The sequence below is a fragment of the Xiphophorus hellerii genome, chromosome 2 (assembly GCF_003331165.1).
Source record: "Xiphophorus hellerii strain 12219 chromosome 2, Xiphophorus_hellerii-4.1, whole genome shotgun sequence".
NCBI lineage: Eukaryota > Metazoa > Chordata > Actinopteri > Cyprinodontiformes > Poeciliidae > Xiphophorus > Xiphophorus hellerii.
In genome coordinates this window covers 28,527,854-28,551,829 of record NC_045673.1, presented here as the reverse complement: position 1 = coordinate 28,551,829, position 23,976 = coordinate 28,527,854, and the positions used below count along the sequence as shown (strand labels likewise).

Here is a 23,976-nt window from a genome sequence, read left to right as displayed (position 1 = left end):
CGAGCGGTCTAAGGCGCTCGTTCAGGTCGCAGTCTCCAATGGAGGCGTGGGTTTCAAATCCCACTTCTGACACAATTTCTTGCTTTTAAGTGGACTAAGAATGTGATCTTCTGCTCATGTCTGCCAACCAGAAAGTTTAGGAGACATTCAGTGGTTCGCTGGAATAATATCATCTCGGCCACATATTATGGTAATCATTTACACCCAGTGGCATGAGCAGCAACGCAAACGTAGTAATGTGATAAATAAACCTGTGCCACTTTTGCTCCTCATTATGAGCAAAGGTTTGGCATAGTCCTTATAGAATTGTCAGTGTTCTTTGCCGTTCCGAGCATACCACATGCGAAGGCATCTAACAACCACCTGACAGAGGTCAGGATGGCCGAGCGGTCTAAGGCGCTGCGTTCAGGTCGCAGTCTCCGATGGAGGCGTGGGTTCGAATCCCACTTCTGACAATCTGCCTTTTCTCATTTTCCCTGACTCCACTCTTAGACTTTGTTTGAACTCGACTTATGTACTTTTGGTGTAAGTAAGGCACTTGAAATCCAGGACCAACTGACTTCTCATGCAGCTGTTTTTAGGACACATTCAGGCCACATGCGAAGGCATCTCGCACCCATGTGTCAGAGGTCAGAATGGCCGAGCGGTCTAAGGCGCTGCGTTTAGGTCGCAGTCTCCCCTGGAGGCGTGGGTTCAAATCCCACTTCTGACACATTTGCTTGCGTTTAAGTGGACTAAGAATGTGAGCTTCTGCTCACGTCTGTCAACCAAAAGTTTAGGAGACATTCAGTGGTTCACTGGAATAAGAACACTCACCACATATGGTAACAATTTACACCCATGGCATGAGAGCAATGCAAATGCACCTTGTAATGTGGTAGAAAACCTGCCCGCTTTTGCTCCTCATTATGAGCAAATGTTTGGCAAAGTCCTTATCAAGTGTTCTTTGCCGTTCCGAGCATACCGCATGCGAAGGCATGTAACAACCACCTGACAGAGGTCAGGATGGCCGAGCGGTCTAAGGCGCTGCGTTAAGGTCGCAGTCTCCAATGGGAGGCGTGGGTTCAAATCCCACTTCTGACACAATTTCTTGCATTTAAGTGGAATAAGAATGTGAGCTTCTGCTCTCATCTGCCAACCAGAACTTGAGGAGACATTCAGTGGTTCGCTGGAATAATATCTCTCGGCATACATTATGGTAACTATTTACACCAGTGGCATTGCAGCAACGCAAACGTAGTAATGTGGTAAATAAACATGTGAACTTTTGCTCCTCATTATGAGCAAAGGTTTGGCATAGTCCTTATAGAATTGTCAGGTGTTCTTTGCCGTTCGAGCATACCACATGCGAAGACATCTAACAATCACCTGACAGAGGTCAGGATGGCCGAGCGGTCTAAGGCGCTGCGTTCAGGTCGCAGTCTCCAATGGAGGCGTGGGTTCGAATCCCACTTCTGACACATTTTCTTTCGTTTAAGTGGACTAAGAATGTGAGCTTCTGCTCATGTCTGCCAACCAAAAGTTTAGGAGACATTCAGTGGTTCACTGGAATAAAAACACTCACCACATATTATGGTAACAATTTACACCCATGGCATGAGAGCAATGCAAATGCACCTTGGAATGTGGTAGAAAACCTGCCCACTTTTGCTCCTCATTATGAGCAAATGTTTGGCATAGTCCTTATCAAGTGTTGCCGTTCGAGCATACCGCATGCAAAGGCATCTAAAAACCACCTGACAGAGGTCAGGATGGCCGAGCGGTCTAAGGCGCTGCGTTCAGGTCGCAGTCTCCAATGGAGGCGTGGGTTCGAATCCCACTTCTGACACATTTGCTTACGTTTAAGTGGACTAAGAATGTGAGCTTCTGCTCATGTCTGTCAACCAGAACTTGAGGAGACATTCAGTGGTTCGTTGGAATAATATCTCTCGGCACACATTATGGTAACTATTTACACCAGTGGCATGGCAGCAACGCAAACGTAGTAATGTGGTAAATAAACATGTGAACTTTTGCTCCTCATTATGAGCAAAGGTTTGGCATTGTCCTTATAGAATTGTCAGGTGTTCTTTGCCGTTCGAGCATACCACATGTGATGGCATCTCACACCTATTTTACAGAGGTCAGGATGGCCGAGCGGTCTAAGGCGCTGCGTTAAGGTCGCAGTCTCCAATGGGAGGCGTGGGTTCAAATCCCACTTCTGACACAATTTCTAGCATTAAAGTGGAATAAGAATGTGATCTTCTGCTCTCATCTGCCAACCAGAACTTGAGGAGACATTCAGTGGTTCGTTGGAATAATATCTCTCGGCACACATTATGGTAACTATTTACACCAGTGGCATGGCAGCAACGCAAACGTAGTAATGTGGTAAATGAACATGTGAACTTTTGCTCCTCATTATGAGCAAAGGTTTGGCATAGTCCTTATAGAATTGTCAGGTGTTCTTTGCCGTTCCAGCATACCACATGCGAAGGCATCTCACACCTATTTTATAGAGGTCAGGATGGCCGAGCGGTCTAAGGCGCTGCGTTCAGGTCGCAGTCTCGAATGGAGGCGTGGGTTCGAATCCCACTTCTGACACATTTGCTTACGTTTAAGTGGACTAAGAATGTGAGCTTCTGCTTATGTCTGCCAACCAAAAGTTTAGGAGACATTCAATGGAATAAAAACACTCACCACATATTATGGTAACAATTTACACCAGTGGCATGGGAGCAATGCAAACGTTGTAATGTGGTAAATAAACTGCCAACTTTTGCTCCTCATTATGAGCAAATGTTTGGCAGAGTCCTTATAGAATTGTCAAATGTTCATTGCCGTTCGAGCATACCGCATGCGAAGGCATCTAAAAATCACCTGACAGAGGTCAGGATGGCCGAGCGGTCTAAGGCGCTGCGTTCAGGTCGCAGTCTCCAATGGAGGCGTGGGTTTGAATCCCACTTCTGACACATTTGCTTACGTTTAAGTGGACTAAGAATGTGAGCTTCTGCTCATGTCTGCCAACCAAAAGTTTAGGAGACATTCAGTGGTTCACTGGAATAAAAACACTCACCACATATTAGGGTATCAATTTACACCCATGGCATGAGAGCAATGCAAATGCACCTTGTAATGTGGTAGAAAACCTGCCCACTTTTGCTCCTCATTATGAGCAAATGTTTGGCATAGTCCTTATCAAGTGTTCTTTGCCGTTCCGAGCATACCACATGCGAAGGCATCTAACAACCACCTGACAGAGGTCAGGATGGCCGAGCGGTCTAAGGCGCTCCGTTAAGGTCGCAGTCTCCAATGGGAGGCGTGGGTTCAAATCCCACTTCTGACACAATTTCTTGCTTTTAAGTGGAATAAGAATGTGATCTTCTGCTCTCATCTGCCAACCAGAACTTGAGGAGACATTCAGTGGTTCGCTGGAATAATATCTCTCGGCATACATTATGGTAACTATTTACACCAGTGGCATGGCAGCAACGCAAACGTAGTAATGTGGTAAATAAACATGTGAACTTTTGCTCCTCATTATGAGCAAAGGTTTGGCATAGTCCTTATAGAATTGTCAGGTGTTCTTTGCCGTTCCAGCATACCACATGCGAAGACATCTAACAATCACCTGACAGAGGTCAGGATGGCCGAGCGGTCTAAGGCGCTGCGTTCAGGTCGCAGTCTCCGATGGAGGCGTGGGTTCGAATCCCACTTCTGACAATCTGCCTTTTCTCATTTTCCCTGACTCCACTCTTAGACTTTGTTTGAACTCGACTTATGTACTTTTGGTGTAAGTAAGGCACTTGAAATCTAGGACCAACTGACTTCTCATGCAGCTGTTTTTAGGACACATTCAGGCCACATGCGAAGGCATCTCGCACCCATGTGTCAGAGGTCAGAATGGCCGAGCGGTCTAAGGCGCTGCGTTTAGGTCGCAGTCTCCCCTGGAGGCGTGGGTTCAAATCCCACTTCTGACACATTTGCTTGCGTTTAAGTGGACTAAGAATGTGAGCTTCTGCTCATGTCTGCCAACCAAAAGTTTAGGAGACATTCAGTGGTTCACTGGAATAAGAACACTCACCACATATTATGGTAACAATTTACACCCATGGCATGAGAGCAATGCAAATGCACCTTGTAATGTGGTAGAAAACCTGCCCGCTTTTGCTCCTCATTATGAGCAAATGTTTGGCAAAGTCCTTATCAAGTGTTCTTTGCCGTTCCGAGCATACCGCATGCGAAGGCATGTAACAACCACCTGACAGAGGTCAGGATGGCCGAGCGGTCTAAGGCGCTGCGTTAAGGTCGCAGTCTCCAATGGGAGGCGTGGGTTCAAATCCCACTTCTGACACAATTTCTTGCATTTAAGTGGAATAAGAATGTGAGCTTCTGCTCTCATCTGCCAACCAGAACTTGAGGAGACATTCAGTGGTTCGCTGCAATAATATCTCTCGGCACACATTATGGTAACTATTTACACCAGTGGCATGGCAGCAACGCAAACGTAGTAATGCGGTAAATAAACATGTGAAGTTTTGCTCCTCATTATGAGCAAAGGTTTGGCATAGTCCTTATAGAATTGTCAGGTGTTCTTTGCCGTTCCAGCATACCACATGCTGAAGGCATCTAACAACCACCTGACAGAGGTCAGGATGGCCGAGCGGTCTAAGGCGCTGCGTTAAGGTCGCAGTCTCCAATGGAGGCGTGGGTTCGAATCCCACTTCTGACACATTTTCTTTCGTTTAAGTGGACTAAGAATGTGAGCTTCTGCTCATGTCTGCCAACCAAAAGTTTAGGAGACATTCAGTGGTTCACTGGAATAAAAACACTCACCACATATTATGGTAACAATTTACACCAGTGGCATGGGAGCAATGCAAACGTAGTAATGTGGTAAATAAACTGCCAACTTTTGCTCCTCATTATGAGCAAATGTTTGGCAGAGTCCTTATAGAATTGTCAAATGTTCTTTGCCGTTCGAGCATACCGCATGCGAAGGCATCTAAAAATCACCTGACAGAGGTCAGGATGGCCGAGCGGTCTAAGGCGCTGCGTTAAGGTCGCAGTCTCCAATGGAGGCGTGGGTTCGAATCCCACTTCTGACACATTTTCTTTCGTTTAAGTGGACTAAGAATGTGAGCTTCTGCTCATGTCTGCCAACCAAAAGTTTAGGAGACATTCAGTGGTTCACTGGAATAAAAACACTCACCACATATTATGGTAACAATTTACACCAGTGGCATGGGAGCAATGCAAACGTAGTAATGTGGTAAATAAAATGCCAAATTTTGCTCCTCATTATGAGCAAATGTTTGGCATAGTCCTTATCAAGTGTTCTTTGCCGTTCGAGCATACCGCATGCGAAGGCATCTAACAACCACCTGACAGAGGTCAGGATGGCCAAACTGTCTAACGAGCTGCGTTAAGGTCGCAGTCTCCAATGGCAGCCGTGGGTTCGAATCCCACTTCTGATAATCCGGCTTTCTTTGCTTGGATTGAACTCTGCCTGGATTACTTACATACTTTTCATGTAAGTAAGTAAGACATTTGAAATTTAGAACCAAATGACTGCTGACTTTGATGTTGGAACATCTAAGGAGTGAAATCATCCCAATAGATACAGAGAAAATTAAACTTTGCAGAGCCCTCTATTAACCAAGTGGTTTTCACCCATATGTGGATTCTAAGAACAAAGACAACATTGACACATCTGCATGATGGCAGAGCGGTCCAAGGCGCTGTGTTAGGATTCGCTTCCCACTTCTGACACATTCTCTTTCATTTAAGTAGACTAAAAAGTGCATCATGGAGCAGAGAGAACTTTAACCCACCTGCATTACATCAGAATGACTGAGGGTCTGAGGTGCTGTGTTCAGGTCTCAGATTCCTCTGAGGTTCCAATACCACTTCTAACAGAATTGCTTGAGGACTAAGAAAGTAATTCTTTGTAATTTGGTATTATGTTTGTGCCTTTAAATTTATTCAAGGTGTGGAGGTTCCTCCATCTTTTCCCAAGTGTTAGTATTTATTTAAATGTTTTCACATAATATATTTAGAATTTTTCACACATTATATTTATAATTTCACTTTTTTGTGGGAAACGCAACTTTATGTATCAGGATTCAGCGCCAAAAACACTCAAACATTACACATAGAACAGAACATTCAGTTCGTTACAGTTTTGTGTTTTTAGGCTTGATGTGTATTTTACGATTATTAATGAGTGATTGCTGTGGTAGATTAGCCACCGCTGCTATCAGCCAAGCTAACACTGTGGTGGCTGATTAGCTAATTTAAACACCTGCTTTACTGATTATCTGTCAGTTTGTGTGTAGGTCACCTTTTTTATTTTCAAGCTGTACCAAAACACACCTTATTCCACAGCACATCTATATGTTAGGTTTGTCAAACTCAAGCATAACTGACCTACTTCCCTCTCCCTTTCTATTTTTTTTTCTTAGTTAAAACTTATTTCTGACCTTGTTATCTAGTCATAGTGTAGACAGTTAATAGCAAAACACTGCATCCCATTTTATATGAGCTTACATTTAAGTCTAGCAGGGAAATGGGGACGGAACTTGCATGGATGATATCATGCTGCAAGGAGTCTAGTTTAAAATAACATTGGAGCTCATTTAAGAATATTGTGATATATATCGTGTATCATGATATTGCAAAAAATATATCAGGATATTAGATTTTCCTCATATCCCCAAGCCCTAGCTAGCAGTCATGCTTCTGTGATTCTGCTGCAAAAGTTACTGAATGTGTTCCTGCCACTGCTCCTGATTAAACTCATAATTAAACTAATCTGTACTGAACAGCTCTGTAATAGCAGACAGCATGTCCATGGTCCACAGCTAAACGTAAATAATGAGGCAATCAATGAATGTGGTAAACTGTCAATCAAATTGTTTCCGTACCATACCTTGTTCGGTGCTGCTAGTGTTACTGGCACCTAGTGTTACTAGGGGAATCTGAGCCAGTATCAAGCGGTGCAAAGGCACATGAATCCTTTGCAACCAATTTCTGTGGATCACAGAGGAAGCGAGTTGAAACAGTGTTACTCTGGCAGAGCTAGTTTATTCTGAGCCGCACATGCCCAGAGCCAGGAAACTCGTTCTCCTCGCTAGACCCACGGCGGCGCGAGAGCGCCCCCACTGGCAAGAAGACACACGCACACAACAAACACGTCTACACACACAGGAAAAAAAACAAAGACAAAAGACAAGACCAACTCCGATAGAAAAATAGGGGGTGTATTTTCTATTTATTTATTGATTTTTTTTTTACCTTTTTTCCTCAACCCACTACACTAGTATTACCCCTGGAGTAGGTGCAACAATCTGAGAATAGCCAGGGTGAGCTGCACCGGATTTGCTAAAGGAAAATTAATCTGGCACCGCAGCACATTGATCAATAGCCACTTCTGAAACAAAAACACTGCCCAGATGATTAAGAAAAAAAAAACATCTAGTGAGTTATGTGAAACATACTGTATGTTGGTATGCAGCTTATTATTAGCATTTATTGGTCTTCCATTTTACAGTGCAGGACGTTTTTGACTGAATGCTTTAAATTCCAGCATAAAATAAGTCAAAACATGAACTGCAGCAGAACCGAACTTTGATATGTGGATTGGTGGATAGACCATGTGCCTTATTTTTTCAAGAATGACAGTATCACATTCAATACCAATAGTGCATCAAATTATCGTTTTTTTATTACTGTGTTCTACTCGTTTCACAGCTATATTCAATTTTGAAGTATGGGTTAGTGACTCGGACCTCCAACCTTTAAAGATGGAATTCCAACTTTGGTGGACAATCCAGTTGACCTGCAACTCCAAAATTCTGACAAATGCAACACTGACCTGAAAGTTGGGATACCTTTTCACATGACCCTAGCAATCCTAAAGTCTGAGCTCTACTAAAAAGTTATACATTCTGTAAATGGGCATGCGTCTAAAGCCTTGCTGAACTACTCAACACTCTGCTCAGGTTGCATTGTAAGTAATGCAACTTTTCCCATAGGTATTGTGAAAGTGGTTGTCTAATGCATATGCACACGCTTACGTAGCGAATACATGCATGTAAGTGGTGAAAGAAATAAAGATTTGTGTTGGGTCTATTACCTGACATTCTTGCTGGACAAAAATGAGAACACAGAGAGACTATTAAATTTCTTACAATTGAACGGAGAACTCTGCCCAGGGACAACTCCCTATCTCTGTCTCCGGACCAGTTCTAACGTTCTCCTTTGAAATTGCATATTTATTACATTGAGGCGTGGTTTAAGTTACAAATCATTTGCATAGAAGGTGCGGAAAACAGAAAACACAGCTGTCAACACAGTCTCTTCTTAAACAATGGTGTCATCATGCATTTCCAGTTCCCTGAGGTTCTCTGGGTCATAAACTTCAGTTCTCGTGTCCCTCTAGGTCAGGGGTCGGCAACCTTTTCTATTCAAAGAGCCATTTGGGACCGCCTCCCAATAAAAAGAAAGCACTTGGAGCCACAACCCATTTTGACGTCATATACTGTATATAAAACCTATATGCTATGTACAAAAATCAATACTATGTTGCGTTTATGAAATCAACGAACTGCTGCAGAGAACACAACATTTTATTTCTGCATGTAACAAAACGCATTTTACACTTTGTTGATGCTCAATTTCAAACAAAACACCCTCTGTCTATTTGGGTCTTTGTATTTAAGAAATAAAAATCGAAACTTACCCAACCCGCACTGAAGGAAAAATAGAAACAGAATGCAATCACCTGTCCTCCTCTTATTCAGGAGATAAAAATCAAAACTTATCCAAATATTATCCACCGGCACTGAACGAACCAAGCAAACCAAAAAATGTGTAGTCTGCTTCTGTGTCCCGTCGCGTGTGTGCGGTCACCTGTCCTCTTGAATTTAAAAAAGAAAAAAAAAAGACTATTTCACTTAACAATATATAGTTATGTATTTATATTTGTAGATAATCTCCATCTGTAAATGGCTTACCATGCTTGATTATTTCCTGAGTAGCCACGAAACTGGCACATGTAGTGGAATTTGCGTCTTAATCCACTTCTTGAAGTGACTCCTGCTCGCTTCAGCCAAACGCATCAGCTCCGAAACGGCCTTTTTTCTCTCCTCTCCCTCGGGATATTTTTTTTTTTTTAGCAAAGACAGAGTGTTTGCTCTTGAAATGTCTTTCAACATTTGACTTCTTGTTGTTTGCCAGTCTGTCGCCACATATTAAGCAGCCTGGTGAACCAGTTTCATCAGCGGTGAAAGCAAAATGATCTGTCCACGTAGCATTAAATGTTCTGCCATCTTCAGAATGTTTCCTTTTCTTGGATTTATTTATGATGTATCTTCCAGGCAAGGATCAAAAAGTCAATAAATCAGTGCGCTAAAAAAATGCGGTCTGCCAGACATGTGGGGTTCGCCAGGAATGCCTGTCGCACATCGGCGGACATGATGTATATTTTGCGTGCTAAAAATGTTCAAAACTTTTTGTTTTAATGTTACAAGTTTACCATAATCTTCAGATTTAGAAATTTATTTTAAAATGATTTTAATTTATAATTTTTTAATGATTTAATTTTAATAAAATATTCTGTTTCCCAAAGTCACTGGGAGCCACAACAGAAGGATGAAAGAGCCACACGTGGCTCCGGAGCCATTGGTTGCCGACCCCTGATCTAGGTCATAAAACTTTGACCCTTAGTCTTTGATGTTCTCTCCTGTTAGGTGTCACTGTTATCTCCAGGCCATCTGTCTCCCAATTCGGCTTGCTTCCTGCTGCTAAAGGCACACACACTCTGGGACCAGACATAGATTCTCAGTCCTTAAAGTCTCCTAATCTTTAATATTTATATTTGTATTTATCTAAAAACCTAACATTTTGCAATTCACAGGCGACTGTCGAAACAAATCCCAGTTTTCAGCTGACATGTCATTCTTTCTAAAAGTACTGAAGTTACACTAATATAAAACATATTCCAGTGGTTTAAACTTGGACATGGTTGACTAATATATACAGGATTTGAAACAGGTGTTAAATCTCTTTAATCTGACTGGACTGATACACAGGCCAGGCTCACTGAAGAATTTTAGAGTGAATGTAATGTACAGCCCTTGAATTCTATGGCTTTCAATACAGCAATTTTTGAGGAACCATCTGAATCCTTGCTGCTTTACATGATTTAACTTTCAAACTCGCCAATTAAATGCACGTGATTCAAAGATTATCAGCAAACGTGACCACTTCTATGTAAGCAGAGACTTTGACAGTTTGAAGGTGTGCAGCATCCAGGCATGTTGACACAAAGACAAATCATCAACGATATACTTATAAGCGCAATTGTTGCTCCGTATTTATCATGGAAGAGTTAGAAAGAGATCTGTCATGGCGAAGAAATAATTGAGTCAAAAAGTGAAGCTCTCAATTTACCGGTTGCTGAAATTTACAAGTACCTCAAATGAGTTTCCTCCGCAGAATGTCTGGACTCTCACTTAGAGATAAGGGGAAAATAATGGATGGACTGATAGCCATTTACAATCAACCTGAAGTCCCCTATTCTACAATGAAAAGTTGCTAACACAACCTTGAGAAAACCATGAGATGTTCTTCCCAGGAATTAATGTGCTAGCAACTGTTGCCGATTCTCTCAGTAGTGGACATCCCAGCAGGTTCATTCCAATGTCTGACCGTGCATTGCTCAAAGCAATTGCCAAAAAAAAAAACAAGAACTGCAAGAAGTTATCAATGGGTCACAAACAATAAACAATATTTGCATGTCCAAGAAGGAGTTGGTAACACACTCATGTGTGCTCTGTTCAATGTTGATTGAAATATAGAAAATATGCTTCGATCATGCATCCAGACAGCGTGATGCATTTATACTTGTTTTTGCATACACTGCTTTCCTGATTTACATGTCTGTACATGAGGCCCTGCTTGCTTCATAATGTTCTGATGCCTGAAATTACAGAACTACAATAGTCTGTGTTCCCTCTTAATCATAAACTAGTCGTGCATTTTGGCCAACATCGATAATTGCATTTTGCATTTGCATGTTTAAAATTTTACTTTTGGTATAAAGTAGGATTTCTTACCTGGATAAGGCATGCGGAACCACGGCGAGTTTGTCAGGGCGTTCAGGTTGATGTCGGTTCTTGCTGAGAAGCCATACTGATTCGACTTTGAAGGCAGGATGTCAAAGACGGTCAGTAAAAAGCAGACCAGCCAGGCACCACACATTCCAAACAAAGCCTGGAATTTAAGATCAATGTCAAGATCATCTTGGTATTATTTTACCTAGTTTTTTTTCTGTGATTATATAAAGGTACTAAAGTACAAAAGCAGAAAGGATGATACATAAAGTACAAATTGAAGTGGTCAACATTTCCTGTCGATTCACTAATTTATAATTAGCTAATAAAGCTAATAAATCACTGTTTGCAATCATGTTGTCCAATAAAGAGGGGGAAAAATCAAGTACATGTTTCCTTGAAAAAAAAAAAAAAGCCTTTCATGAGCTTGAATGTTTTACACAGAGTGCACAACTGGTTTTGATTCTGAGTCGAGTCTCATATGGAAAACATCTTTACATTTAAGCCAAATGTGCATGTACTCTTTAAAATGCCAAACAATTAGCAAGTAATCCTGTTAACATTTTGGACTAGGTTGGAGCTAGAACAGCTTTTTATCATATACAAGTGCATGCTTATTGACACAACAAAACAAAAACAACCACAACAGAGCTGGAGGTTAAAAGGAAAATAAAGGATGCTCATGATATGCGACTAACTGCCACCTTTTCTTTTCTCTAAAGAGAATCCTGAAGTTGATTATTATGTCATGCATCATATCACTTAATGGAGACCATAGGTCCTCAATTTTATAAAAGTTGTTTACATTCTGAAAAACATGTGGTGTTACACCTGACTTCATTTCCTCACACCATTAAGTGCAACATGTTTTGTATTCCCTTGACATAAATATGAGTCCAAATGAATAATTCTACAGACACGTTTAAGACTCACAGCTGGGGTTTTTATCCTGCGGAATCTTGCTAATTGCTGCAGGTCTTTGCCAACTTTTAGAGTTGGATAAATTGGAAAACATATTGAATTCAAAACTATCAACATTGAAATGTAACTGACTCAAGACTCTTTTTTTCTGAAGACATTTCAGTCTCTAAATCTTTTTGTATAAACTTCTGTTTGCGGATTCAGAATTTGGTTTTTAATTTCTATTCTATTTCTGATCAAACATGTGTATGTGTACACTCAGTATTATTAACTAGGATTCTTAAATCCTAATTTTGTTTGAATTTCTTATGGATTTTCTTTAATCCTTACACACTTCTCTTAGAATGCTCTGAGATTTAGAATATATTTTAACTTGACAATGCCAGGGCCCACTGCAACAACTGAGCAATCAGGACTGAATGCAGCTTACAGCCAACATTAAACTTATTTGTTCAGCATCACCTAGAGCTAATACATGGGGTATATTTATTTTAGCCTAATACAATGTTTGGCTTGTGGTAATTAAAAAAATTGCACAATAAATTCCAACTTGTGCACAGCTCTTAAAATTAATTCCATCCTCTCTTACCTTAAACCTGACATTTTTCCAACATATAAAAAAAAACAAGAAAAAAAACTTTGCCGTGGGAAAAGACAAGTACAGAAAATAATCTGAGGCGACTCACAGAAAAGAGCTTGAACAGTGGATATTGGAAAACCTTCCACTTCTTATCCTTGTATGCAATCATTGGAACATGAACTTTGCTGAGGTACTGGGAGAACAGGAGGATCAGACAGACTGTGCTGCAGAACAGAAGACAGAACAAATGTTCATCTAGACACTGCTCATATACTGTATTAATACTCGCGATCACATGTCAGAACCCTGAAATTTTACTTCCATATGGTAAGCTGATCTTCATATATGAAATAGAAAATTAAGGTGACATCATAGAGAAGTAATATACCCGGTCATGACGCAGCAGAACCCTCTTAGTTCCCCTTCATATACATGCCTCACTAAAACCAGGAAGTTAGAGTACCTTACCCCAGTTCTAAAGTCCTTCCACAGGCTCCCTGTAGCTCAGAGAATAGACTTTAAAATACTTGAGGTAGTTCATAAATCACTCCATGACTTAGCACCAAAACACATTAACAACTGGGTGTTGTATCCACTCATTTCTGGAGGGCCTACATCCACAGAACCAGAACCAAACATGGAGAAGTAGCACTGTATGGTGGGGGTTTTTTATGTTTTTATGACGTAAAACACTTTGAACTGCCTTGTTGCTGAAATGTGCTATACAAATAAACTTTTGACTGATTGATGTCAAGACTAAGAGTTTTTAAAACTCTCCTTTGTTTTCTCTACACAGTACAGAGTGTGATATTAGCTTTAGTACCAGTTAAAGCTAACTGGTACTAAACTGGTGCTCATCCTTGGAGCAGTTAAGCTCCAAAGATGAGCTGCATGCATTTGGTGAGAGCAAGCAGTTAGGCACCCCAGAACGGTTGCCATAGGAGATTCAAGGATTTCTCGAACAAGTATGAAAGAATCAAATCAACACTCCTGGTATGTTTTTGTTGAAGGAATAACATCATAATGTGATGTAAAGCTAAAAAAAAAAGATAATTTTACATAATATTGCCCCTTTAAGAACAACCTAAGTAAGTTACTGGTTCTCACACATTCAAATTCTTTATGCAATATTCCAAGAAGCACATTTAAGTGATTCCCAAACATGTGAAAATGCTCTGCAGGAAGGTCTATTTGTCATTCTGATTGTTTTACTGCAGTTTCTTGAGTCCATTGAAGTCAAAACTGTAACTTTTGTCAACAAAAAATATTAATGAAGCTGTGATGAAACTGAATAGACAAATCTGCAATCCTCCAGGACTGGGAACAACTGGGAAGCCACTCATCTAAGATGAATGCATTTGTTGGCATCAATGCAAAGACAAAGTGTAGTTTTATTAATATACATTGGTGGGTTTTTTTGCATATTTTGTTGTCCATATCCATGTGAATAAATAGGCTGGGGAAAAAAATTGCACTTTGTTACACAATAGTGTGTTGATTATGTGCAGAGAAAATGCAAACCAAGTGTCCTCATTTGTGGCCATTTTTTTTTTGTCTTTTTAAATGATCCATGTTTAAAGATAAGACGAGGTTATCGTATTCAATGTTTCTCACTAACCCTAAGCTAAAAAAAATTATTAAATGCACATTAAAGGAAGTAAAGAGTCTTTAATATTTTCTTTCTGTTGTTGTTCCTATAGTGAAATGCTTTAAGTAATGCGCTTCAAAACTACACCTTTTTGACTCTGTAAAACATTGTTTCTGGCTTGTTTCAACTTTTACAACTATTGTCAATTTGTGCACCTTTTATTCTGTGGTCTGTTTTTCTGTGTTTGATTTTAGTGTACAGTCTTTTGGTCAGCCTTGCGGTTTTTATGTATTTTTTTATGCTGTGGTATGGCACCCTGCGAGTTTTCATTTAGCCAGCATCGCGATATCTTTGATGTTTTTAAAATGAAAAATATTTAAGAGTTTAGAATCTTGCCTATGCTGAAGAAAAAAAAGCAAATAAAAAGCTATGTGGGTCTATTTCTCCAGGGGCACTGTGTTAATGAGAGGTTTTAGATCAGCATAATTCTCCTGGTATTGTCCTTTGTGTCTGTTGTCAATAAAACAACAGATGCTTATTTATTAGGATCATTATTTCTTTCTTTTTGTGACAAATATTATAAAACACGCTCCACTCAGACAATGGAAGCAATCCATTACCTTTGTCAGAGAAATTCAATATGGCTGTGCATCAGCAGAATCTAGTTGTTCATGTATGACACTAGACAGGAAATGTATCTAACTGGACATTCATCTGGATTCATATTTCCTGCCATAAAACTGATAACTGCCAATACACATATCAAATTTATTCCACACTATCAGAAATGAAATGAATTTGGTGGCTGGTTTGTACATGTGCAGGTAAAGTCACTGAAGCATGACCCAGAACAGCTTAACTTTTTAATCCATAGAAAGAGCTTATTTTGATGTGCTATCATCTAACAAAGGGAAAATTATGAATATATTTGCACAACAAGCAAAACCCAACCATATCAAATACTGACTGTATCTTAAATCACATCCTAATCCTCAAACTGTGTTTTTTTTTTTTACCCCAACTTAACCGTTTTATGTATTAATTATGATGTTTTGTGTCATGATGTTTTTCCACATTTTTTATTTTTATTTTCTTAAGGCATAAAAAAAGGTAGGAAAAAAAATTGTAAAAAGAAATATATATATATATATATATATATATATATATATATATATATATATATATATATATTAGGTGATCAATTGTAATTTTCTCCAAATACAAAGTTGTTATTTGAAAAATATATCAGTAGTATTTTTCTATAGGGGTTATCTGATGTCACAATTTTTTTTTCTTACCTGCAAGAGTCGTCTACAGTAGAAGGAGGGACTGGGTCGGTTGGCATGCTTTTTTGTCTGTTGGCCATATTGGACTTAAAAATAATTTCTTGCATTTGCAGCTGATGGCCAGTAGTTTATAGGGTATTTTGTGATGCGTTAGGGTCCACTTTAGTGGTCTGTGTGCATTTATAACATAAGAATTTACAAGCACAAGCAAATGGCTTTTAGATAGCTGTTCACTGTAGTGACCACTGTGTATGAAAGGGTTAATTATTTGCAGGCCACAGAAAAGGCAAACTGAGGATGAATCTTGGTAGAAATTGGTAAGGATAGCAAAAACAACAACACAGCAACACATCTATGTTGTGTTTCAATTAGGGGTGGACGATATAGGACTTCAGGTTTTGTCAGGATATTTCGTGGTATTACTTTGATAACAGCAAACATGACCCTAAGAAATATGTATTACTTTAATGACAGTAGCTGTATGTCCATCAACTAAAAAATTGTGCAAACTGATACTTGCTTAACAGAAACACAACAATTTTGAAAAACCTCAAATTTTTCGATAAGGTTTTGTGCCGGGATGAGGTGATTTTTCAGCCGTATCAAAATAGATTATTTAGCAATCTGCAATGAAAACACCTCTTTTCGCATCAAACAAGTCGGCTGTTACTACTGGCAAAAACGACAAATAAGATGACACAAAGAGGTAGGAGGATGATGGTTCGTTTTTGTTTCTTTCAGATCATGTGCAGCTGGCTCCACCAGAGTTCTCAGCATCAACACAGTTCATACGAGTATGTGTTTTTTCCACATAAGCAGAATTAGCACATGAGAAACTTAAAATCTCTACAGTAAGAAGGCAAGGCTCTGAAAAATGTTGATTGAGTGCATTAATGAAACACTCACAGAGCAGCAATTCCCCAGTGACTGCCACATTTCTTCCCAGCCTCAATGAACAGCGACAGGCCGATGAGGGTGATCGTAGGAGCGATAGCCAAAGGGCCGATGTATTTAAGCACGAGGCCGACCAGTCCAGACAAGCCCAGGACAATCTGAACCAGAGAGGCAACCAGGATGGCCCCCTGAATCTGTAGAAAGAAACCAAACAGGAAAATGTTTAAACTCACATTCCAGAGAAAGAGATTATTACGCACAGTTAACCACCACTTACAGACATCATTTGCATACAAAGTGTTCCACTTTTATCCTTTTGAACACACTGATAGACATATTTTATACAGTTGAAACTGTCTTGGATACATAAAAAAGCCAGACCTTTTATCACACTGTCTGAAGTTAAATCAGACCAAATTTCTCTCGTTTTAGGTCACTTTGAGTTGCCAAATTTCTGCTTGCTAAATGCCACAAAAATGAGAGACAGGATATGTCAGAGATTGGTGGATTTTTCACTCTTAAAATCAAAAGTTTACATTCAGAATGCCTGGTTTCCCCCGTGTTCTATAAATGTGGTGGGCTACCAGGCTAAGTATTGCTTGTTTATTTTGTATAGGTTTTTTTTTAATACACCAGTAACAGCAATAGTGAAGACATATAAAAATAATGTTTTCAAAAACCTGTTTAAATTAGGTTTATTTATTTATTTATTTATGCATGTATAGTCACTCTATGATGCACTCTATGGCGACTAGAAAATGATATCAAACCCAATGGTGTTCAATTCTAAGTTCAAAACCCAAACAAACGTACCAGGTAAGATTTTTGACACTGCAGAGCATAAATGGAGCTAGCAAATGTAAAATTCATAGACTAAACACCAAATAAAGGAGAAACACTGCGATGACAATCTCTGAATGAAATTAGAAGTATCAAATAATAACTCTGATGGAAAATAATACAAAACTGAAACACAAATACTCATAGATCGTGACCGATCCCTCAACATTTCCTAATGAATGAATGAAGCTCAGTGACTCGGTTTACTGTTTTAATAATAAAAACTAATATGTTTTTTTTTTTTGCATTTTGTGCTTTCGCACACTGCAGCAGCTCACTACGTGTGTGTGTACAGTAGTGTGTTTGAAAGGTTTCATGAGATACACATAGAAGTGGAAATAGACAATTGTTTTTACCGTGTGTTTTGTTAAGTTTATAATGTGAGAGAGCAATTTTCTATCTTCCAGTTGTTTTTACGACATAATACAAACTGAAGTCAGTCCTATTTCATCCAGTGCATTAACATGAAAGTCCTAAAAAATTGCTTTGCTCTTTCAGTTATGTTGGGCAACATAACTGAAAACATAATGAAGTTAGCAGTGGGTTTGAATTTGGGAAACATGAATACTTTTGAGCAATTTTTGTGAAATGCACTTAACAAAATATTACGTAGCAAATATTTTGATCTATGGTATTGAAAATAACTCTCGACTAAAACGCATTTATATATGAATGCACCAAATCCTAATTACTTATGTGTTGTTTAAATATTTTCAATAAGTGCAGCTACAGTAGTCTGAGACCCCATCACATGGATTTTTTTTTTCTTTTTTGTAATTTCCAGCTGAGTAAATAAAGACATTAAGAGCTGAAAAGTATGCAAGTCAAGCTCTCAGCTAAGTCAATATGGAAAAGAATTTCAAATGTGAACAAAGTATCTTAACTTGGCAGGTTCCTTAATAAATTTAATGCAACAGATAGATTTATGATTGTGACCCTGCAGCTTTAAGTATCTTAAACATCACTGCCTCCACTGTCTTTAAACACCATACAGTTATAAATCCTGCCAAGCATATTTTTATTTGACATGTATTATGCAAAAAATTTGGGAATTACAGTCCCATGCAGAGGGAAGCAGAACTGTGTCAAAAAGTATGCAAAGATGAATTCACAGGTAAAACATTTTCTTTGGGAACTCTGTGACTGACAATATAAAGTACATTGACAGTGTCATAAACTGGGAGGTGTGGTGGTGAGGCAGACGCCGTAGGCCCCGTTTGAAGTAGATGAAATGAAGGTTTAATGAAGAATATCCAGAATAAACACAGTCCAATACAATCCAGAGTACCGGGCAGCACGGCCGAGCGGACACCAGGGCTCGACGCCGGTAGCAACCGGTTAAACGGAGGAAGAGACGGACTGGGCACACAGACGACAGCGACAAGACGCCAACTGAGACAAGGACCCGACAAAGACACAGAGACAACAGGTGACATTAAATACACAAGAGGTAATCAGGGAACGAGACACACCTGGGAACAATCAAAGGGAAGCCAGGACAGCACAGCTACTCAGAGGACACAGAAAACTCAAAATAAACACACAGAAAACTCAAAAGTACAGAGAAAAACCCAAATCCTTACAGACAGAGAGGAAAAAAAATATTGAAGAATAGCATAACAGCTCTTACCAAGCTGTAATTTTCAGAAACTTGTGTAAAAGCGGAGTTCATCCAAAATGATGTAGACTCCTGACGAACACCAAGAAAGATTACAAATTATGGAGCTCAACGTGAATTTTCTCAGGGCATTTTGTCTCATGCTTAGCTGATTTGGAATCTGTAAAAAACTAGTGGAGGTTCTTATTTCAGGCACAGTGTCGCTAATCCATCTTACTGGGAATTATTGGCTTCTTGCAGTGAATAGTTTACTAACCTCACGTATTCGTGGCATCCAGATTTCATCAGCGTTTTCCCGTGGCAGTGGACTGGTGCCATTCAGCAGCTGCATGGACGGGGTCACAGATGCATTTGGGTCTGGACACTGCCATTTCGGCAGGGCAAGAATGGCCAAAGTAGGGGTGATGAAACTGAAAGTCCCTCCCTGAAGGATTGGTAACCTATAAATCGGTAAAGTCGAGAGTTTACAAGTCAGCAGAGCAGGGCGACCTTAATGGGTGGGACGGGAGCCAAGCAAAGTTAGAGATGGAAGAAGACAGACGGTATAGCAGTATCTGGCTAAAGTATGCATGCTCCTGTATCTTCCTGTAACCTTTAGAGGGTAGACAAACTTAAAGAATATCTATCTATGGGTGGATACAACATCATATTTGTTGTTAACCATATGTCAAGAAGGAGAAGTTAATCTTTTTCTGGTTGCTTTAACTATTAAAAGCCAGCTTCCCTAGTCCTTCTGGAAGGACTAGGGATGTTATGTAAGACTTTCCTAGGGAAGTCTTACATAACAACTTTTACCAAGCTGTAATTTACCTAAATACTTTGCATTTAGGTGAAAATGTTTGGCTTGTGGACTCATCTGACTAAAGGAACTGCTTGCACAGTTGTGCTCTTCTACACCAGTGTTTTTCACAGTGGGCCACCAGGAGGCGATGTGGGGGCCTCAGAAAGTTGGAAGGAAGATGATGAAAATAAATAAAAATAAATCAGATAATTTTTCTTAAATTTCTCACCATAATTTTTTGTTTTTTTTGTTATGCCATGTTTTATGTAAAATATAAGTTAAAACAATGAATTTAAATATTCCAGACTCTCAATAGTCAAATTCATCCAGCATCTATGCTCCTCAAGCTATTACAGCTAGCAAGAAATGGAACATTTTTTGACAAGAAAAAAACCCAAAAGAACCATACCATAAGAACTGTGGAAATAAAATAAATGTTGATCTGATTAATATAAAAATAATTAATAATAATATAAAATAATAGTACATATATTCTTATAATCAAAAGAACAGACTGTAATGAAACATTATGTTATCTGGAAATAGAATCATAACATATAAATAACAAAGGTTTCCACCAAAAGTCTTATGGCCACCTAAAATCAGGAAGTATAAGCAAAATTTTTGCTAAACAAATGTATTATTGAATGGTGAATAAAACGTCTAAAAGTTGATGTTTCTTTACATATTTTGTAGCATTTTCTGTGGGTTTGCAAAGGAGGTCGTCAGCCAGAAGTTAATGCTCTTTCAGGGGACCTGTCATAGAAAGGTTTACAAACCCCTGACCTACATCACTTTCCAACGAAGGACTAAACGATGCTCTGTGACATGATCAGACAGTAGACAACCCCGGCTCCAGAGGAGTTAAGTAAGGTAGGGGGGTCATTGGCTTATGTTTGGGGGAGGAGGAGAGGGGATCTAAGTGAGCTTTCACTTTAATATAAATACATAAACAAACCTCGATGAAATATTTCAAATACCATGTTTATTAATACAAAATAAACAACAAGTGATTATGCTCAAATCTGCAAACATTAGCTCATATTGCAGAAATCTAAGGTTTCCAATTTCTTTAAATGAAAAATCAATCTATTCAAGTAAAAGTAGCAATAATAATATTACTCAAGTAAAAGAAAAACGTACAGTGCAGTAAAACTACTCTCATGAGTATCCCTTTTTCCAAAAAAAGTAACTCAAGTAAATGTAACCAATACTACCCACTTTTGAACATAGATAACAACAATACTAATAGCATATTCTTGTTAACAAGCCTAATGTGATATATTGACATCACCGGTATCCAACAGTGTTACCCAACCTACTCGGTTAGTTTCAGGGTGGGGTGGATGGGGACTGTGCAAAGGTAATTGCTTTTTTCTGGTTTGCTGCCACGATTCTTCTGACGCACACCGGCGTGGCGCTTTGCTCTCCGTCGCTGCTGCGCGACCATCGTGGCGTTTATGTTGCGTTTAAAGGCGGCTCGGGAAAACACGTTACGACATGTTAGCAACGGTTTAGGCAATTGTCTGCGAGAGACAGAGGGCACAGATACGGGAGGTGCGGGTGCCCTTACTGTATATACTACTGTGAGTAATAGAAAGTTGGTCGCTCTGAGGTAAAAATAAAAGAAACAGCTTCCAGTCTAGGGCGGCCGGCTGACTCTGTGGACTGTTAAGGCTGCCCGCCCATGCTGCCAACACACAAAATTGAGCAAATTGGAATTATAAAACTAAATGTGCTTAATGGAAATTCGCCAATTTTGGAAAAAAAAACAAACAAACAGCAAGATGTTTATTTGTAGGCACTGGCCTCCTTAGACAATGTGCAGCTGGCCCACCAGAGGCCTCAAGCATCGCACAGAACATCCCAAGTTGTGTTTGTCCACTGCAAATTCGTAAAACGCTGCATAAATACGCAGCTCCTCCCCAGGAGCTTGCCGCTCCATTGAAGACTAAACACGTGTGATTTTCCTATTGAATGGACACACAACAATTTCGACATTGTGTTTCGGGTTGTTGGGTTTTTTTACATTAGCAGAATATCAATAAACTTTTTGTACACATTTGCAATGGAAACACAGCTACTCTTAACGTTTCTTTTGTAAAAAGCTTTGAAAAAAGTGCATCATTTTCTTCCCATTTCATAATTCCTAAGTACATTTTGTTGGTCTATTACATGAAATCCCAATAAAACACATTAACGTTTGTGGTTGAAGCATGGCAAAACGTGAATAAGTTCAAGATGTGCAAATGCTTTTGCAAGGCACTGAAGAGACACGTTTCAGTTGTTAGAGAGCTATTTGAACATATGCAAAGAAAATAAAGATTAACTGACCTATTACTCAATGTCAGCTTGTTTGCTTGGATCACTTGTGACCTTTACAGCATTTGCCAACAAATGTAGGTGGAGGACTTGAACAAAAGCTTTAGTTATTTCCACATGCTAACTGATGCACAGATGTACGTATATGTGCGCTTTCTAACACTGTGTCCCTACATGGAGGCAGAATGGCAAATATGTAGTAACTGTGAAGTTCAATAAACTCTAGTCACAGAAACTATTGGCAATTTAATAGAAAGCTTCAAACACAACCACGTAAAGCCGAGTAAAGTAAAGGGAGTGCAGGGATTAGACTTGAAAGAGAAAGTCTTCCTCTGAGCATTTGTGTGGCAATCTGACTCACACCAAATCAATGCAAAGCAAAACATGGAGGTGGACAGAGATTTACTTTCAGGTAATCCCCAAAAAAGCTCAAATGTAAATGAGTCCTCTATCATTGCAGGAAACACTCAGGGCAAGGGTTAAACGTTCAAATATACCTGAGCACAGAGGAGGCATTGTTAGGTAAGATATTTCTTCACTTTACACATGCTTCAAACAAAAAAAGGGGAAAAAAAACAACCCCAGAGCAAACAGGAACCCACCCACACATACAGCACAGTGATAAATATCCTTTTACACTGAAGTAAGTACCTTCTTAAGAGGTTTACACACATTTGAAAGTGCCAGTTTATGTATCTGAGCTTTGCGTAAGCCAGGTGGCTTACTGGTTCACTGGGGCTTTGTTACCTGGTTCCAACGGTCGTCTGCAGCACTGTGCACAATCCGGACACGAAGAATATGGTGGAGATGAGCTGGCTTTTGGCCACGTTGTTGTCTGCGATGCAGAGAGGCTCGGCGAGGATCAGTGGGACGGCGATGATTCCGCCGAAGGCAAGGACATAGTGCTGTGGATCGTGAACGAGAAGATGGACAGAGGAGATGTTGAAGGATTAGCACTGATCACAAGACCTCAAGCTTCAGTTACAGAACAAGTGCTGCTGGTTGCTACAGTACTATGTGATACGGTCAAGTTCAGCTACAGCTGTGTTCACAGATGTGGGCGTATCCTCAAAAATTAATTTCACTGTAACAAGTGTCTTTTTACTGTAAGTTAAAAAAAAAAATGTCTGGCAACAACTGGCAACAGGTTAAGAGCAATGTTCAATTTATCCATCATCTATGCCCACTTATTTGTACCAGTGCATCAGGGGGCAGCAGAGAGGACGGAAATCTAGAGTAACCAGATAAACTAAGAAAAATGTGAGGGGAGGACTGTATAAACTCAAACCAGAAATTCTTGTACATCTTGCACTCTTTCAGCTCACACTTCAGGCTTAACCTCTGTGTGTGCTGAGGGGAGTTAGGACTTCGCTGCTGGTGAAGATCACCACTGTTTAAAAAGAATTTGTGTAAAAGGAAATACAAACCAAAGACAGATGGTAATAAACTGGAGCAGATTAATGAAGGCACTTTTTAAACTCCCACGAAGAAAGCCAGCATATTTTAGATGGCTGTTTGGAGGATTACTTCAGATTGATAGCAGATCATGATAGATTGACGTCTGGGATTAATTTCTAAGATTGGCACATATTGGATTTCACATTTGTAAAACATGATAATGACACACTGGAAGTGCCTTGTTGGGATAATGAAAGCGCAAAGTCTCTTTCACACTGTTTTAACTATGTACTGCACATATAATTAAAGAAATACCAAGAGGAACAAAGTAGTGAGCGCTGCTTGCCAGCAACACAAGAATGTACTGATTGGACAAACCAATGTGCTTATAATTATTTCAACAAGAGGAAGAATACGTCCCCTTTTGTCTCCATCCATCCATCTTCTTCCGTTTATCCAGGGTAGGGTTGCAGACAGAATTTATAGTCAAGATGTTAAGGTGATCTGTTTTGATGGCTTTCGGATCTCTGCTTTTTGTAGATGATGTGGTCCTACTGTGATCTATGGCTTTCGCTGTAGTGGTTCACAGCTCAGTGTGATGAGGACCAGTGCCTCCAAATCCGAGGCCATCGTCTTGAGTCGGAAAAGGGAA

General features: G+C 39.6%; 1 protein-coding gene and 14 non-coding genes across 15 annotated transcripts in view; 14 read left to right on the top strand and 1 right to left on the bottom strand.

Moving 5' to 3' along the window:
• Positions 1-23,976, bottom strand: part of LOC116708073 (solute carrier family 23 member 2) — an 80,189-nt gene that overhangs the window by 38,614 nt on the left and 17,599 nt on the right. Inside the window, exons 3-7 of the mRNA XM_032545845.1 lie at positions 22,674-22,831; positions 19,080-19,263; positions 16,378-16,559; positions 12,704-12,821; positions 11,100-11,256 (exon numbers count right to left, since the gene is read on the bottom strand). Coding sequence (XP_032401736.1) covers positions 11,100-11,256; positions 12,704-12,821; positions 16,378-16,559; positions 19,080-19,263; positions 22,674-22,831 — 799 coding nt within the window. The remainder of the gene's footprint in view (positions 1-11,099; positions 11,257-12,703; positions 12,822-16,377; positions 16,560-19,079; positions 19,264-22,673; positions 22,832-23,976) is intronic.
• Positions 373-455, top strand: trnal-cag (transfer RNA leucine (anticodon CAG)). The gene has a single exon. It is a non-coding gene; the product is annotated as a tRNA-Leu (tRNA).
• trnal-uag (transfer RNA leucine (anticodon UAG)) lies at positions 630-712 on the top strand. The gene has a single exon. It is a non-coding gene; the product is annotated as a tRNA-Leu (tRNA).
• Positions 1,000-1,083, top strand: trnal-aag (transfer RNA leucine (anticodon AAG)). Its single transcript has one exon. It is a non-coding gene; the product is annotated as a tRNA-Leu (tRNA).
• trnal-cag (transfer RNA leucine (anticodon CAG)) lies at positions 1,378-1,460 on the top strand. Its single transcript has one exon. It is a non-coding gene; the product is annotated as a tRNA-Leu (tRNA).
• On the top strand, positions 1,746-1,828 carry trnal-cag (transfer RNA leucine (anticodon CAG)). Its single transcript has one exon. It is a non-coding gene; the product is annotated as a tRNA-Leu (tRNA).
• trnal-aag (transfer RNA leucine (anticodon AAG)) lies at positions 2,123-2,206 on the top strand. The gene has a single exon. It is a non-coding gene; the product is annotated as a tRNA-Leu (tRNA).
• On the top strand, positions 2,501-2,583 carry trnal-cag (transfer RNA leucine (anticodon CAG)). Its single transcript has one exon. It is a non-coding gene; the product is annotated as a tRNA-Leu (tRNA).
• trnal-cag (transfer RNA leucine (anticodon CAG)) lies at positions 2,869-2,951 on the top strand. Its single transcript has one exon. It is a non-coding gene; the product is annotated as a tRNA-Leu (tRNA).
• trnal-aag (transfer RNA leucine (anticodon AAG)) lies at positions 3,242-3,325 on the top strand. Its single transcript has one exon. It is a non-coding gene; the product is annotated as a tRNA-Leu (tRNA).
• trnal-cag (transfer RNA leucine (anticodon CAG)) lies at positions 3,620-3,702 on the top strand. The gene has a single exon. It is a non-coding gene; the product is annotated as a tRNA-Leu (tRNA).
• Positions 3,877-3,959, top strand: trnal-uag (transfer RNA leucine (anticodon UAG)). The gene has a single exon. It is a non-coding gene; the product is annotated as a tRNA-Leu (tRNA).
• trnal-aag (transfer RNA leucine (anticodon AAG)) lies at positions 4,250-4,333 on the top strand. The gene has a single exon. It is a non-coding gene; the product is annotated as a tRNA-Leu (tRNA).
• Positions 4,629-4,711, top strand: trnal-aag (transfer RNA leucine (anticodon AAG)). The gene has a single exon. It is a non-coding gene; the product is annotated as a tRNA-Leu (tRNA).
• trnal-aag (transfer RNA leucine (anticodon AAG)) lies at positions 5,005-5,087 on the top strand. Its single transcript has one exon. It is a non-coding gene; the product is annotated as a tRNA-Leu (tRNA).